This window comes from Agaricus bisporus, assembly GCF_000300575.1.
Source record: "Agaricus bisporus var. bisporus H97 unplaced genomic scaffold AGABI2scaffold_10, whole genome shotgun sequence".
NCBI classification, from domain to species: Eukaryota; Fungi; Basidiomycota; class Agaricomycetes; order Agaricales; family Agaricaceae; genus Agaricus; species Agaricus bisporus.
The window spans coordinates 1,013,795-1,027,951 of record NW_006267345.1 but is presented as its reverse complement, the minus strand read 5'-3'; the positions used below and the strand labels follow the sequence as shown (position 1 = coordinate 1,027,951).

General features: G+C 46.6%; 6 protein-coding genes across 6 annotated transcripts; 4 read left to right on the top strand and 2 right to left on the bottom strand.

The window, feature by feature from the left end:
- The first annotated feature begins 1,269 nt into the window (after positions 1–1,269).
- AGABI2DRAFT_138563 (hypothetical protein) lies at positions 1,270–1,746 on the top strand. The gene is made up of 3 exons (XM_006455299.1): positions 1,270–1,565; positions 1,625–1,674; positions 1,728–1,746. The coding sequence occupies exons 1-2, from the start codon at positions 1,316–1,318 to the stop codon at positions 1,660–1,662; spliced, it is 288 nt and encodes a 95-aa protein (XP_006455362.1). The 5' UTR covers positions 1,270–1,315; the 3' UTR covers positions 1,663–1,674; positions 1,728–1,746.
- Positions 1,747–3,309: 1,563 nt separating this feature from the next.
- Positions 3,310–5,420, bottom strand: AGABI2DRAFT_121282 (hypothetical protein; the record flags this gene model as incomplete). The annotated part of the gene is made up of 3 exons (XM_006455298.1): positions 3,310–3,513; positions 3,569–4,299; positions 4,358–5,420. The coding sequence occupies 3 exons, from the start codon at positions 5,418–5,420 to the stop codon at positions 3,310–3,312; spliced, it is 1,998 nt and encodes a 665-aa protein (XP_006455361.1).
- Positions 5,421–5,458: 38 nt separating this feature from the next.
- On the top strand, positions 5,459–6,459 carry AGABI2DRAFT_194960 (hypothetical protein). The gene is made up of 4 exons (XM_006455297.1): positions 5,459–5,742; positions 5,792–5,938; positions 5,993–6,190; positions 6,251–6,459. The coding sequence occupies exons 1-4, from the start codon at positions 5,490–5,492 to the stop codon at positions 6,379–6,381; spliced, it is 729 nt and encodes a 242-aa protein (XP_006455360.1). The 5' UTR covers positions 5,459–5,489; the 3' UTR covers positions 6,382–6,459.
- Positions 6,450–8,053, top strand: AGABI2DRAFT_75380 (hypothetical protein; the record flags this gene model as incomplete). Its single annotated transcript, XM_006455296.1, has 6 exons — positions 6,450–6,629; positions 6,677–6,703; positions 6,759–7,038; positions 7,104–7,277; positions 7,338–7,812; positions 7,879–8,053. The coding sequence occupies 6 exons, from the start codon at positions 6,450–6,452 to the stop codon at positions 8,051–8,053; spliced, it is 1,311 nt and encodes a 436-aa protein (XP_006455359.1).
- Positions 8,054–9,267: 1,214 nt separating this feature from the next.
- On the top strand, positions 9,268–10,938 carry AGABI2DRAFT_226828 (hypothetical protein). Its single transcript, XM_006455295.1, has 7 exons — positions 9,268–9,575; positions 9,625–9,661; positions 9,713–9,851; positions 9,900–9,985; positions 10,041–10,659; positions 10,713–10,819; positions 10,874–10,938. The coding sequence occupies exons 1-7, from the start codon at positions 9,312–9,314 to the stop codon at positions 10,921–10,923; spliced, it is 1,302 nt and encodes a 433-aa protein (XP_006455358.1). The 5' UTR covers positions 9,268–9,311; the 3' UTR covers positions 10,924–10,938.
- Positions 10,939–12,231: 1,293 nt separating this feature from the next.
- Positions 12,232–13,821, bottom strand: AGABI2DRAFT_194957 (hypothetical protein). Its single transcript, XM_006455294.1, has 11 exons — positions 13,683–13,821; positions 13,607–13,635; positions 13,537–13,543; positions 13,434–13,483; positions 13,304–13,373; positions 13,149–13,247; positions 13,031–13,097; positions 12,888–12,980; positions 12,753–12,842; positions 12,636–12,695; positions 12,232–12,577 (listed from the first exon to the last, which is right to left on the bottom strand). The coding sequence occupies exons 1-11, from the start codon at positions 13,746–13,748 to the stop codon at positions 12,441–12,443; spliced, it is 768 nt and encodes a 255-aa protein (XP_006455357.1). The 5' UTR covers positions 13,749–13,821; the 3' UTR covers positions 12,232–12,440.
- Between the last annotated feature and the right edge of the window lie 336 nt (positions 13,822–14,157).

Genomic DNA, 14,157 nt, shown 5'->3' with positions numbered 1-14,157 from the left:
AAACGCAGAATCTGCAGACCATTCGAGAGTTGAGCCAGGAAGTTCTCCAAGAGCTCCAAGAGCCGCTAACAAAGGTTTCTTGGCTCATCGTCCGGAGCTGGAGACTGGAATTCTCGGCTGAACCACCTTAGGTTCTAGAAAGTTTTAATTCTCTCTTTTCCGCTGTGCCCATGTGCAGCGTCTAGCCGCCGAAGACGCTTACTTACCCATTAGCCCACGGACCACACTGCATGATACCTAGTATCTTCAAGTAACCTGTTACATGGCCCTGCCACAGAGGTGCTCCGGAGAGACAAGACGTTCGCGAGGCATGTCAGAGGAAGATACAAGCAACGCTTCTAATCACAATTTGTCATCCATCTGATCGCGGCATCTAAAAAAAACTCAAAGCAAACGATTGATTGGACGTCTGTATGTGACGGTCCTTCGGTCCTTCAAAAGTGCTTGCAACAAATAATCTATTCCCCTCACGTATCGCATATAAAAAATGGTATCGAAAACTTCAACCTGCTACTCACCTCGATGGTAGACGCCACTTCCGAAATCGTGTGAAGACGAGAACACGGGCCTACCCGTCTCATGCTTTTCTAGCTTGGGGTCAAAGGGTCATCTTGAAGACAAAATTGATAACCTACCAGATGGACGAAAAATAAGGGGATACTGTAACTGAAGAAAATGGGCATGATCCGTTCAGTGTTTCACGTCACATCTGTCTCTCAAATGTGCCAACACGATTCTCGGTAGGTTCACCGGGTCAACCAGCAATCTCGTTTGACCAGACCATGAGCATTTCATTACTAAAATTCGCGCTATTTTCTCTTTTCTTTTGCACTGGTTCGCACAGGATCGTGATTTCAACGGCGAAGCTAGAAGATACTCTTATATTCGACTCACCTGAATCCTGCTTGACTGTCAATAAGGTGACTGAAATCAACGCATCTAGGGCGACCGACTAATGATGTTCTTATTCATTTGAAGTTCGCCCCGCCTCATTACCATTACGAGGTCCAGATAATGGGACCCTAGCGCTCCTGGGGACATCTCCAACACCCTTGCTTCCATCCTCACTAGATTGACTTCTTTTACCCCTATATCTCGGGTCTATCACTTGGAACTCCCCACAAAACTGGTTCTCGCTTGTCGATACTCATTCATCTGCTTTTTCCAACATCCTGACCACTGTACAATCAAACCATCGTCCCGAGTACCAACGTCAACCAATCAAAATAAAGTTGGCACCATATCACATCCTCGGACACACAACTCAAGTACAAATCAAACGATAAAATGGCATTTCAAAAATTACATAGTCCATATGCCGCAGAAAGGCTCGGCAGACAAACGGTCACGAATTACTTCAGCTGGGGATACAACACTTGTCGTCGTGGGTCCACCACCAGTGAGCTTCAGCGCAGCCACTGTCCCAGAAGACACTACGAGTGCCAGCAGGGCAGTCACGGTTACCGTCGTGGCAAGCTCCACCCTGCGACTGGCAGGAGATGGCGTTGGCGCCGGCGACGAAGGCCAAGGCAGCGATGACAGTCGTAGCAAGGTTGAATTTCATTCTTTATGACAAAAAAGTCAGCTACTCGTTTTAACCTTGAGAGGTGATTGCGCAACGTACGTTCAATGAGGGTGATGCTGTGGTTTGAACGCTTATAGGAGGTTCTGGATCTGATAAAACCGGTGAGTGAAGGAGTCGAGGTTAGAAGAAATGATATACTAACAGTAGTGTGCTTGTGAACGGGGTTGCTGGTTTAGCAAGACCATGGAGGGAGATTTTATAGCCCATCGTCTCACAGCACGAGTCGAAAATGACTAACCAGGTGGGGATAGACCTCGTAAGAATAATCGTGCGAATGCCGTATGTTGGAGCAGAAGGTACTAGGGTGCCCGAAACGGTTCTACAAAGACTTGGTATTGTTCAATAACTGCTCAGTTATAATGCTTCTAGCGTGGAATGTGCCAGCGGTCCTACTGATCTTTAACAGTAGGATACTTTTATCAGAAACAGCCGTACGGCCGAGGCCAAGACGGTCACAACCACGGTATGCATCTTCAGTTGAAAAGGCAGTAGAAACCATCCAAGGTAACGAAGAAAGATTCAGCGTTTCGATATTGACAGGGAGTGAAAGATCGAGGTCGTAGGTACGAGGCAGTGCTGACCACCTGCCCTAGACTGAGTTACTCTTTCGCACATTCGCCGAGTCAGGCCTCTCTATCATCCTCGTGGAATGCCCAATGAGTCAAAAGACGAGGAAGCGAAATAATAAAATCTAAGAATGCACCGAAAGGTTAGTAGCATGTATATATGACATTTGCGATTGATGTGAGCCAAGACCAACTCCAATTGTGTCCGAGATAATGATCGATTAGAGTTCCAGAAGATGGTGATAGGGTTGACCTGGGCTGGGCTGGTGTGAAAAACAAAGATCGCGCGCACTGTGAACGTAGACCATTTCGATCGCGAGCAAGCCGAGAAGGGTTCTCCAAGAGCCACGAGCCACGCCCGGAACTTGGTTGGAACTACACGAGAGTCGCGAACCTATGAGGCGTGGCATAGACCATCTGAATTGGTATCAGGGTTCCTATCCTCATAACCTGTTCAATGAGTCAAAACCCGTAAACGAGCATGAGGAAGGGAATAAGGAATAGGCCCGCTAAGAATACACCCATCATCATAGTTGCATCGGTGATGTCCTGTCACCTATACTAGCAGAGCCAGCCCGAGACCAATCCAATTGCTTCGTTTCAATCGATTAGATTTCCATAAATCGACAAGGCGAAGATTCCAATCTCCTGATGATTAGTTCTATGGCGACGAAACAATTAGCACGATCATGGCGCGAAGAACACCGTACTACATACATCATACTAGTAGTACAAGATTTTAGACCCTGACATGACAGTTCAACTGTGCCCAGAAAAGTGGCGATACAATTATTTGGCCTCCCCCAATCGCCCTAGAATTAGCACTCTTCCGATGCCAAAAATAGCGATGCGCTTCAAAAAATCAAATCACAAAACATTCACAACCCAAATCAACAACCGCACAAAAATCTATTTACAATACATCAAGAATTTTTTATTTTATTTTCATATACATCGAACTAGATGAAACTCAAAGAAAACAAAAGAAAACGCCAAAGTCAAATACAAAAACACAAGAAAGGAATGATACAAACCAGAAAATAAAAAAGGCGAAACATATTGTATCCCAACACAAACACCGAACCCACCACAATTCTCTCCCAAAAAAAAAAAAAAAAAGAACCCACCAATACCATAAAACTCATAAAATAAAACCCTTTACTCCCCACAACTACCAACTTTACTCCTCCTCCTCGCAATCTCACTCTGCCTCAACCTCTTTTGCGCACTCACAACCACACTCCTCTCCCTCTTCCCAGGTGTAGCAAGTCCCATCCCACCACCCCCACCACCAGCAATACTCGCCCTCCCCCTCTTCGCCTCTCCCAAACTCGATCTCAACCTCCTCCCCCCCTCCTCCTCCTAAGGTTGGTCTGAAACCCTTTCGAAACAGGTGTCCCAGTCATTTGTGGTCTACTACTTGGTCCCCGAAAACGACTCGAGCATTCGTAATAGAAGAGGGAATGGAAGAAGAAGAGGCAGCAGCAGCACGTTGAGATGCCAATTTCGCTATAACTTTTGACCTCGATATCCTTGGTTTCCTAGTCAAAGTCCTCTGTCTCACCACACCTGATACTTTCGTCTCTCCTCCATTTACATCCACATCCATCTTTCCCTCATCCCCACCCCCCTTCTTCTTCAATACCGGAACCGGAATCGGAATCCCCGTAACACCCGACGTCACCGTCAACGGTTTCCTAAATATCTTCCCAACAGTAGGAGCATTATTCAAAGATTTTGCCTTTGGTACCAAACCACCCTTCTTCTTTTCAGTAGTAGTAGAAGTAGTACGATTCGTAATCGTCCCCAACGATACCGTCTTCATTTTTGCCAACGAACTCGCCGTAGGCGCCAACAACCTCGAACTCACATCCACTCTCTTTCTCTCTGCGTCATTCACCGTCATCGCACGAGGTCTCGTCGTCGTCCCGATACCCATAGTCGCAATTCTACTGTTCACTTCGTTGTTCCCGATTTTTCCTCCTAGCGATTTGGCTTTCACTTGACCTTGTTCCTTGGTAGTGCCTTTCTTCTCCAAGTCCAATTTCTTCACAGGTTGGGTTACAGGTTTCTTACCCCACATATTCGTCACAAACTTTTTCGCCGAAGCCAAAAACCCGAATTTCGGTTTCTCTTTCTCTTTTCGAGCTTCAAAAAAAAACAAACGTTGGTTTCTTTAAAAAAAACTAGTAAGTTTGAGACTTACCAACAGTAGTCTTCCGCGCAGCTGTTCCAACACCCGAACTTTTTCTCTTTGCTCTACTCATATCTAATTTTCTCTTGATACGTTCGTGTTCTTTATTATCCACGTTCATAGCGTTGTCGTCTCGATTATCATCCATTCGTGCTTTCTTTCCTGGTCTCTCATTACTAGTCGTCCCAGCCGGTCTCTTCTTCCCAATAACCAACGGCGCAACACCCTTCTTCACAATCCCCTCCATCTTGTCAAATTCCGCTTGATGCACCTCGTCAAATTTCTTGGTAATCTCTCCTTTCCGTCGTTTCTCCTTCACCGTCTGCACAGGTCTCTTATTTTCTCGTTCCAAATCCTCTTGGGTATGTGCTCCCTGTTTCAATTTGTCCACGATATCCATTCCTACACCTTTAACACCTTCAGATCGTAACCGTTGATTCATTTCTTCCAATACAGTCGTAGCGGCAGTTTTGAATTGGGTGTTGGATATGGAATGTTGGGGAAGAGGAGAACCAAAGATAAAAGGGTCTGTTGTTGGAACTGAGAGTGTAGTAGAAGTGGGCGGTACATCGGGTGGAAGATCATCGATTGTTAGTTTTGGATACATGTTCGCGTCAGGAGCCCAAAAGTTTGAAACAGCAGATGGTTTTCCGGGGGTCATCACGAGATCAAAGGTCGTTTCGACTGGTTTCAATTTTGGAGTGAGGAAGACTTGGTTGGGAGGGACTGATAAGGTATCATGAGAAGTGCTAGAGACGAGTCGGAGGGTGGTGGTAGGTTGAGGGAGGGGCATAGCTTCATCTAGACCCAAGCTGAGTCTCGCGTTATCCGGAGCTTGAACGCCTGGACGTGAAATGCAACCTGGCAAGTCTATAGGATCGGATTCTTCGAGTTCTTGGATGCTGTCCATGCGTGCTGCGATGGAGAGGGGGTGGTCATGGGGCAGATCTCGTGCGTGTTGGCGAAGTCTGTGAAGAAGATCCGAGTTTTTTCCGTTGGCCTTGATGGCGTGGGACTTGCAGAGTGTCTGCAGCTCACTGCGGCGGAGGCTGTCGAGCGCGGGCGAGCTGTTCATCGCGGCAATACATGTGCAAACAACCAATCTCGCGTTCTCTCAACTGTCATGTGACCGCGTTTCACCCCCATGTTGCCGCGCATCGACCTCGGCCAGCTGCTCCAACAGCCCGACCCTCGCATCGACCTTCGCGAACACATCTTTCACGAATCTACCCACAACTTTCTCAAAGCCCTCGAATCCTTCAAACTCAATGCCATCTCTTCCATCTCCGACCGACGCACTTACCAAACCACTGAAAAGAAAAAGATGGCAGAAAAGACTCAACACGTCGAGGCAGAGATCAACCGATGTAAAGTGAAAGAGATTGAACTCGTTGCAGGTGCGTACACTCTCAACCTCGGTGAGATACAATGCTCATGCCACTTTAGATCTTGAACGTGAAAAGACAGAACGCAAGGATGCTGAGCTCTCTGTGGCTGCGTACCAACGTCAACTCGCTTCTCTCAAAGACAAGTGCAGCGCCATCCAAGGGGAAATCGACCAATACCGTGCCATCACCGACAACCTCCGACGAGGTCCGTCTTTCTCCTCTCTTTCCTTCTCCGCACGTCCTGAACTTTTGTCAATAGAGAAAAACAAAGAACGAGCGACGCTCAGTACTTTTGCTTCTCAAGTCTCATCAGAGCTCATCGCATGCGAGCGGCATCTCTCTTGCCATATCGAAGGTATCGGTCCGGATAAACTTCTTTTCAGATTCTCAGACATCGATCCCGAGGACGATACGCGTGAAGGCACCGTCGTCCTCGACGTCACCCATTCTTACAAAGGTAATAAATACTCCATCCTCTTAACCTTAACTTACATTTTGACACCACACCCGCATCAAGTCCTGACTGTATCACCCAATCTACCGGCTGTAGCAGTCCTCTCCAGTCAGCTGGCAGATTCGGGTGACATCAATTGGTTCATCAATCAAGTCCAAAAGGCGTTTATCGAGAACTGGGTCGTTACCAGATAGTGACGTAATTTAGATCATTGTTCAGTATACTTAAGCACCCCCTTATCATCTTTTACAATCAACCAACCATGAATCCCTTTGGAGAACTCAATTCTCAGACTACGGCTCAATATCTTCGTACCTTGCCTGCCATCCGTGAACGCTGCTTGGCTCTTTACGATCTTGCCACTCAAGACAAACTTCTCTACTTTGACTATCACCCAGAGAAAGAAGCTGATGTCGTCGATTTTTGTCTTGACATCATCAAGGTGCGTTTTGTCTCAAACATCAGAAAAACCTTCTCTGATTTGAATAGAGAGACTACAACTCTGATCCCAACAACGTATGCCTCTCTCTCTCTTCCCTGTCTCTCTCTAAACAAAAACCATCTCTCACAGATCCAACCACACGGCCGATGGCGCCATCTCGACGCCGGTCTCCCTCGTATCCAACCCCTTCTCACCACCTGGTCCCATCTTCAAATCGACATCAAAGAACAATCCCGTCGTCTCATCGATCTCTTCCTTATCTCCGTCTTACTCGACGCCGGCGCAGGCAATACTTGGAAATACATCGAACCTGGTACTAATAAAACGTTTAATAGATCTGAAGGACTTGGTGTAGCTAGTGCGCATATGTTTCAAAGTGGGTTTTTTAGTGGTGTTGAGGGAGAACCTTGTCGTGTTGATGGTGAGTTCTTTTTTTTTAATGAATAAAGGGAATTTGAGTTTGATGGGTTTTAGCGGCTGGGTTGGAGAAGATTACGGTGGAAAGGACGAAGGAAGCTATGCAAGTGACTTCTTCTAATCCTATGACTGGACTCGAAGGACGTACATCTCTCCTCTCCAATCTCAGTAAAGCTCTCACTTCCAATCCCGAATTCTTTGGTACCGAAGGAAGACCCGGAAACCTCATCGGTACGTCCATCCCATGTTTACAAAAAAAAACCCTCAATCACTATATACAATGGAATACAGACTTTTTAGAAACCCAAGCCCTCCCAACAACCTCTAATAAAAAAACAATTCCTTTAGCTGCACTCTGGACAGCCCTCCTCGATGGTTTAAATCCAATATGGCCTTCCCGTATCTCCCTCGCCAATATCCCTCTAGGTGACGTCTGGCCCTCTCCTACCCTCGCTCAATCTGTTTCCACAACATCTCAAAATCGTGGAACTCAAGAATCCGATATCCTTATCCCTTTTCATAAATTGACACAATGGATGACGTATAGTCTTGTTGAAGTTTTTGAAAAAGTGTTGGGGTGGGATGTTCAGGGGTTGGATGATATGACTGGGTTACCTGAATATCGAAATGGGGGATTATTGGTGGATTTGGGTGTCCTCGTTTTGAAACCGGATATGCTTCCTGTGAATTCTGAATCGGGGTTACCGACTGCATCGGCTGAACATCCTGCTATAGTCGAATGGCGAGCTATGACGGTTATCGAATTGTATGTGTTATTAAAACATAACTAGTAAAAATCACTCGCTTTTATACTTAAACTGCTTTTTTTTAGGGATCGGATTGCGGATAGGGTTCGGGAGAGATTGGGATTGGGGAAGGAGGAGTTGTCGTTGGCTCAGGTTTTGGAGGGGGCGACGTGGAAGGGGGGGAGGGAGATTGCGAAGATGAAGAGACCTGGGACGGGGGGTCCGCCGATTGAGATTGAGAGTGATGGAACTGTTTTTTGAGAAGAAGAAAGAAGAAAGAGTTTTTTTTTTTGAATTGGAAAACTTGATATTTGGTTTGGTATGAACTTGTTTAAGGATTGGTTGAATTTTTTTTTTGGGAATTTTTAAGAGATGATGTATTTTTTACCGAGATAAAACGTGCACGATATCGAGCTGGGTGATTAATTGTCGAAAATGATATTTTATGGCTTTCACCAAATGCATTAGTCGGATCAGTACATTGAACCCGACTGACAGTAAGACCTTAAAAATTGGGATTGAGCATCTCGAATGGGCGCGGTGACTTGGAGATCGAAGTCAGTTGTACCAGGCCAGCCAGAAGTGTGAACTTTTGACTACCTGTATCGGATGACCAGGCCTTAGGCCAGTACTACGGTTTTGGGTGGGGTGGAAGTTATAAATTAAAGATATGCGGTGGCGCGGGATTGCGTAGGATCGTACTGATAGCGGGTAGTCATGGGGTATGTACTACAAGTTAGAAGTTTGTAAAGAAAGGAAATGTGACAAAAAATCAGATCGTTCAGCTCGTCCGACTCTCAGCTCACGCCATCATCATCATGGCCGATATTGTACAACTTCTCCCCGCCGACGCACGACTATTTTGGAGGATGGAACGCTTACCACACAATGACCATGGCGTGTTCCCTGGCTTAATGACTCCATCCATCCACTGAACTCGTGTAGGATACGAAATTGCAAAATTGGGATACAAGGTTTTGAAGACTTCTTTTCGCTAAATTGATGTAGTGCTTTCAACCTTGGTGAGGGGTGGACCATTTCAAGGTCTCCCCGCATGAATCTACAGTCGAGGAGATTCCGGGAGAAGGGAATCCAGAGGGTCGTGACCGGCATGCGGGTCGGTCTCTATTCCTGTTCGAATTCCTATTCGCTAAGGCTCATATGCTACTAGCTCCCTCTGCCATATAAACTATAGCTCGGCCACGTTCCTCTTAGCTTTCCATCCCCGACAGTGCTTCCGGCACGCAATGGGTTAACTTGGCGAATTCTTTTGCTGTTTGAGGTCCTCCGCTAGCCCCCAATATACATTCTGGCCACCTCGCGTACTGAGCATTGAGGCTTAATTTTGGTATTCTTCGTAGAGTGAGGAAGCGACGGATGATACCTAACGGGTTAGTTTTGTCTTCACATCCACGTTGGAAGGCGCTGTCTTCTTGCAGAGGCGTGTTGTTGATTAAAGTCTACAAAAGGTGTCTACTCGATAGCACCCGCATTCCCTGTCCTATCCATCTGTTCCGCCATGATGAATGACGAGCTCATGGGTCGATTTTTCAGGGCCATGCAGGCTGAATCTCAAGAACGCGAAATCCCATGTCAGCGCGATATTTTCAACGGATGTCCCGAAGCCTCCTACCTCGTAGATTATGCAAGAAGAAAGGACGCCCCAATTTACGCCCTCAAACAGTTGCTCTGTGCTAAAGTGAATGTTGAAAAGAGCGAGGACTGCAAGAAGCCGGGTACTTTCATATGCACCAAATGCAGGCTCGTCTCATACTGCTCGAAAGTAAGCCTTCTCAGTATCCCTCCGATCAAGGTTTTTTAGCTTCATTCAGGAGTGTCAAACGGTTCACTGGCCAACTCATAAGCAAGGTACCCCTTTATTTGTATCCATTACGAAAACCCACTTACACTGTTCTTCAGATTGCAAGGATCGTCTCTTGTCTAAGGACTGGCGTCCTTGTTGGGCTGTCGAAGGTCGTTCCCCATCTTTCCTCGACAAGGGTCCTGAATCCCAATTTGAACGATGGGACACGGAAGAACTCTCCATGGGCCCGAATCTGTAAGACTACTCGTACATTTTGAATGTCTTCAGATGATAAAATGCCAGGTGGGGAAATATGGCCGCCATGGACATCGTTAATCTGCCTAACAATGAGGCAGATTCGACCAAGGATTTGACGTTAGCCTTTATCGGTATGTGGTTCTTCTTAATTCTCTAAACATGTTTTTACAATCAAGACAACCTCAGCATCTGGTGATCTTCGAAATGTCGTGCGGACGATCAACGCTTTACCTTCTGATTACTCAGGAAAATTGAAAATCCTGATGAACGACAAATTATCTTACGTTAGTTGTCGAAACATGGTTTTACTCACCCTGTTAGGAACCATTTCCGATGAACTTCTAGCTGCTGATATTGCCCTTCATTTCTGGTACTCGGCATTTTTGCCATATGAATACCGTATGAAAGTCACCGGAAAGATTATGGAGATTTTGAGATGGAAGGCGGCAGATGACTCAGAAGGTCTTTCTTTTCCTCTGGGTCCTCGCTCGACATTGTTAGTTGGCATGCCTCCAGAATCCATCAAAGCTGCGTTTGCGAATTGGTCAACATGTCTTTCAACCACGGAGACAAGAGCCGAATATCATCGTATGAGGAAGGCTCCATCGCGCCGTGATTTATATGACAGAATGTATGCAAACTTGAGACCATCGCATCGTGTTGCCTTTCAGGGGTTTCGTCGCTCCGGCGTTGTCCTTCCATTTGGCGCGTCCCATGCCCATTTTGATATCCCCAACGCCACTCTTTTCTCGGGCAACGGCAAATGGTTACAAAGGGATTATGCGGATCCACTCAGTGGATGGAAGTAAGTTGTCATATACTATTATGATTTCGTGAGGTTTTTGACCATTTTGAAAGTCCCGATGAAGTCATTAAAGCAGGCAAAGCACACGGTGCTCAAGCTGAGGATATATATGGTTGTCTTTATTTCTTCCTGTTAGACGAACTGAGCAGCTTTGCCCGCCGTAAGTGTTTCGCAATTTGTCATGATCAGCGGTAACTTATTTTTGGGTTTTAGCATCGCGTCGTTCAATTTCATGGCTTTGTCGCCTTGACGAATTATCTGTGACACCCTCTGTATCTTACCCTATCTGCTGTTACTGGGGTCCATGAAGAGTGTCACAGGCTCAGCTTCTATTCCGACCTCGAAAAGCTCCTCCTTTTTTTTTCTTTCTGGCCCGGAGTGGTGCCGCAGCAAAGGGTTATCATCGAAACGCGAGGTCTCCACTCACGATGCAGTACAGGCGGGGACTGATTAATGAAGGGTTCCGCAGTTCGTTGATGCGTTGGAGCTAGTTGGAGCGTAGGCCAGGTAGCAAAGGGATCGCGACGGTGACCCGACGTTTGCGCCATTAAGTCAAGCAAATTTTCGTATATAAAGAGCTCCGGGTGGTTTCAAAAAGCTCAACAAACATGAACACGTACTTCAAATCTCTGATTGCTGCCGCGCTCGTTTTCGCCACATTCGCTCCAGTAACTGCCAGCCCTGTGGCAAGGGTAGGTCAACCAGTCCTCTCAGAGTCATAAACTCTCTTACTCACTCTCTTCCTCAGCATGTCGGACGACAGGAAGGTAGCATTCCCGTTGGCCCACAATCGACCACCCTCAGTTCCCTGAACGGTACCCAGGAGATGCCGTCTTCTGCTGTCTTGGAACCGACAGCTTCCTATAGTACCGAAATGCCATCTTCTGCTACTGCTGAGCCGACATCAATCAGCTCAGTCAGTGGCAACCAAAGCGTTCCGTCCGCGTCATCTTCAATCTCAGAAACGATGACTTTCTTCCCGCCGTGCTACATGCCCACCCCTTCGACGGACACATCGACAAATGGAAGTCCCACAACATTTGAGGGAGGTTCTTCAGCTCCTACGGGTAATCCAGGAATTAGCACTAGTACTCTTGAATCAGTGACTCTGCTGCCAACGACCACAATGCCGTCCCCCACAGAAATCCCGGATGCTAGCTCTGGCATTCCTGAGTCAGCGACTCTGCCAGCGACTGTAATGTCGCCCCCCACTGAAGTTCCTGGAGGCAACACTGGCAGTTCCGAGTCAGCGACTCTGAGCATCCCGTCTTCCCCCACAGCCGTTTCCGGAGTTAGCGCTAGCAGTCCTGGATCAATGACCGTGGACACTGCGGCTACTGCGACGGAGACCCCTACACCCGCTACAAATGGTAATACTACAAGCGGCACCGCTTGAAGAGGACGTTGAAAGCCGTTTATCAGAACAGTCGGTTTAGTTAGTTGATAGATTACTCCATTGTTACTATCTGCATTGATTTAGAGCGTCATAGATTCTTGTATCTCCAGCCTTGAACTTGAGTAGGTCACCCCTACCTTGATGCTTCGACTCCCCTCTACGACTCGGATAAATTCCGCTGTCACAACTCTTTAGAAATTTATTCAAACATGTACTTTTCGTGACATGCTACAACAATCATAAATGGTTCGGAAAAGCTTGAGAACGATAAACGGAGAACGTTAAACGTCAATCTGATAGTAATTTTCAAGCAATATAAAAGGCAAGCAAAAGAGTATCGTTATGTCGTATCAGTGGTCAGGCGACCTAGATTTCTCTTGACAAATCATGGGCAGAAGGTGAGAGTATAATCGGGATTTTGGCCAGCGTCGCAAGTCCACAAAGCAGTGCCACTACCCTCGTCAAAGGCGTATGCATAAGAGTTGGGACAGTTGTTTTTGAAGAAGCTGTAAAATGCGACACCTGTACATGGAGCCGTTCAGCGAAGAGGAAGAAAAAAATCACGGCACTTTTTCCTCACCAGAAGCAGGACAGGTTTGAGGAGTATTATGAGAGCCCGAACAGCAATTGGCCGAATCACCTGTGGGATGATGGTTTAGAATTAACCATTTTCGCTTCATTTACATCTCTGACTTGCCTTGGTTCCCATCCAAGTTCGCTTTACATGCACTCTGGCAACCGACGACATTACCATTGCTATCTCTAGGGCCCGCCAGTTCTGCGGGGCCTAAAATTGTCAGCTGGGATCTTTTTACAGGTGGAAGTAACTTACAGTTACGGTTCAGGTCAACGGGACAGTCCGCAGCATGACAACCTGTGTTGGTGGTAATCCTCATGGGTAAATTAAACCCATCCACCAGGGAGACTACAAATATGATTGGTTAGCGTACACATGACGACCAACCTCGAACGTACCATCATAAAAGTCTCGATTTCCATCTCCTTGAAGGGTCCACTCAGCGAGAGTAGCAGGAGGAACACCCTGAAAATCATGTTAATGGTAGTCAGACTGATAAGTCTAACGGGAGCGTACGGTGCCGGTATTAGGATCGCACAATAAACCGCCATTACATCCTCCATCGAGACAAGAGTTTGGTCCAGGGTTAGAGGAAAAGTTGCACCCACGACGGCCCTGCATAGTTAGCAGTGAGTATCAACGCAAAGGATGTACAGATGGTTAGGACTGACCCAGATTCTTCCAGCTTTCCAGTTATTAGGTACGAAGAAGGAGACACGAGTGCCCGGACGTGCTTCCCATCTAGTAGCCAACAATTTAATCGACTTTTTCGGCCATCGGAAACGCTTATTAAGTTCTCACCCAGTAGCAAAGTCTGGTCTATTTGGAGCGACATGCAGGTCGGTAAACATCTACACAAGGAATTTAGTCTGAAAGTTCGCCACAAAAACATGTGGACGCTTACAGCGGGCCTTTACGACAGGTTGCGAGAGTTAATTACTGTATGATTGAATAACAAAAATATCGAATCCTACCAAATTGTTTCCGAGCATTGGTTTATGACCTGGATAACTTTTAGAACTTGGTACTTCTGATATGTAGAAGACTTACCGTAAATGTTCGAGCCGACGCAGTTGACAGCGCTCCAAGAGCAGCGATTAGGACAAACGACTTCATGATAATCAAGTTGTTTCTTGTTCGTACTTCAGAAGACTAGAGCTAGGTTTGAGCCAAGTAAGCCAGGAGTGATTTCGTTGGATGGTCATGGCATCCAACGAGTTGTATTTAAGTCGTTCAACTCCACTGCTAAGAATATCTGTAACAATTGCACCTTGAGGTAAAATGACAATAATAGTTTCTACCAAGAGTTTCTTGGACCATACCTAGGCAACACATGTATGCAGTGCAACTACCACCGGAACGACTTAGTGGATTCGACATGCTTGGTCCTCTACAAATGAGAAACTTTTTCCACCGAAGCATGGGTCCTCGCGGTGACGATCCGGTGAGTGGAGCTGACCAGTCTTCGGAGAACCTCCAAGCCAATTAGACTCGACGAAACACGAGTGGACCGCCACCTCGCCAA

Coding starts and splice junctions, on each gene's coding strand:
- AGABI2DRAFT_194957 (XM_006455294.1), bottom strand. CDS start 13,748: ATGAAGTCGTTTGTCCTAATCGCTGCTCTTGGAGCGCTGTCAACTGCG. Junction 13,374..13,433: donor AGACCAGACTTTGCTACTGG/GTGAGAACTTAA, acceptor GTTGGCTACTAG/ATGGGAAGCACGTCCGGGCA. Junction 12,981..13,030: donor AAATCGAGACTTTTATGATG/GTACGTTCGAGG, acceptor TCATATTTGTAG/TCTCCCTGGTGGATGGGTTT.
- AGABI2DRAFT_138563 (XM_006455299.1), top strand. CDS start 1,316: ATGCCGCAGAAAGGCTCGGCAGACAAACGGTCACGAATTACTTCAGCT. Junction 1,566..1,624: donor TAGCAAGGTTGAATTTCATT/CTTTATGACAAA, acceptor TGCGCAACGTAC/GTTCAATGAGGGTGATGCTG.
- AGABI2DRAFT_194960 (XM_006455297.1), top strand. CDS start 5,490: ATGTTGCCGCGCATCGACCTCGGCCAGCTGCTCCAACAGCCCGACCCT. Junction 5,743..5,791: donor AGAGATTGAACTCGTTGCAG/GTGCGTACACTC, acceptor ATGCCACTTTAG/ATCTTGAACGTGAAAAGACA. Junction 5,939..5,992: donor CACCGACAACCTCCGACGAG/GTCCGTCTTTCT, acceptor TTTTGTCAATAG/AGAAAAACAAAGAACGAGCG.
- AGABI2DRAFT_226828 (XM_006455295.1), top strand. CDS start 9,312: ATGATGAATGACGAGCTCATGGGTCGATTTTTCAGGGCCATGCAGGCT. Junction 9,576..9,624: donor TCGTCTCATACTGCTCGAAA/GTAAGCCTTCTC, acceptor AGCTTCATTCAG/GAGTGTCAAACGGTTCACTG. Junction 10,820..10,873: donor ACTGAGCAGCTTTGCCCGCC/GTAAGTGTTTCG, acceptor TTGGGTTTTAGC/ATCGCGTCGTTCAATTTCAT.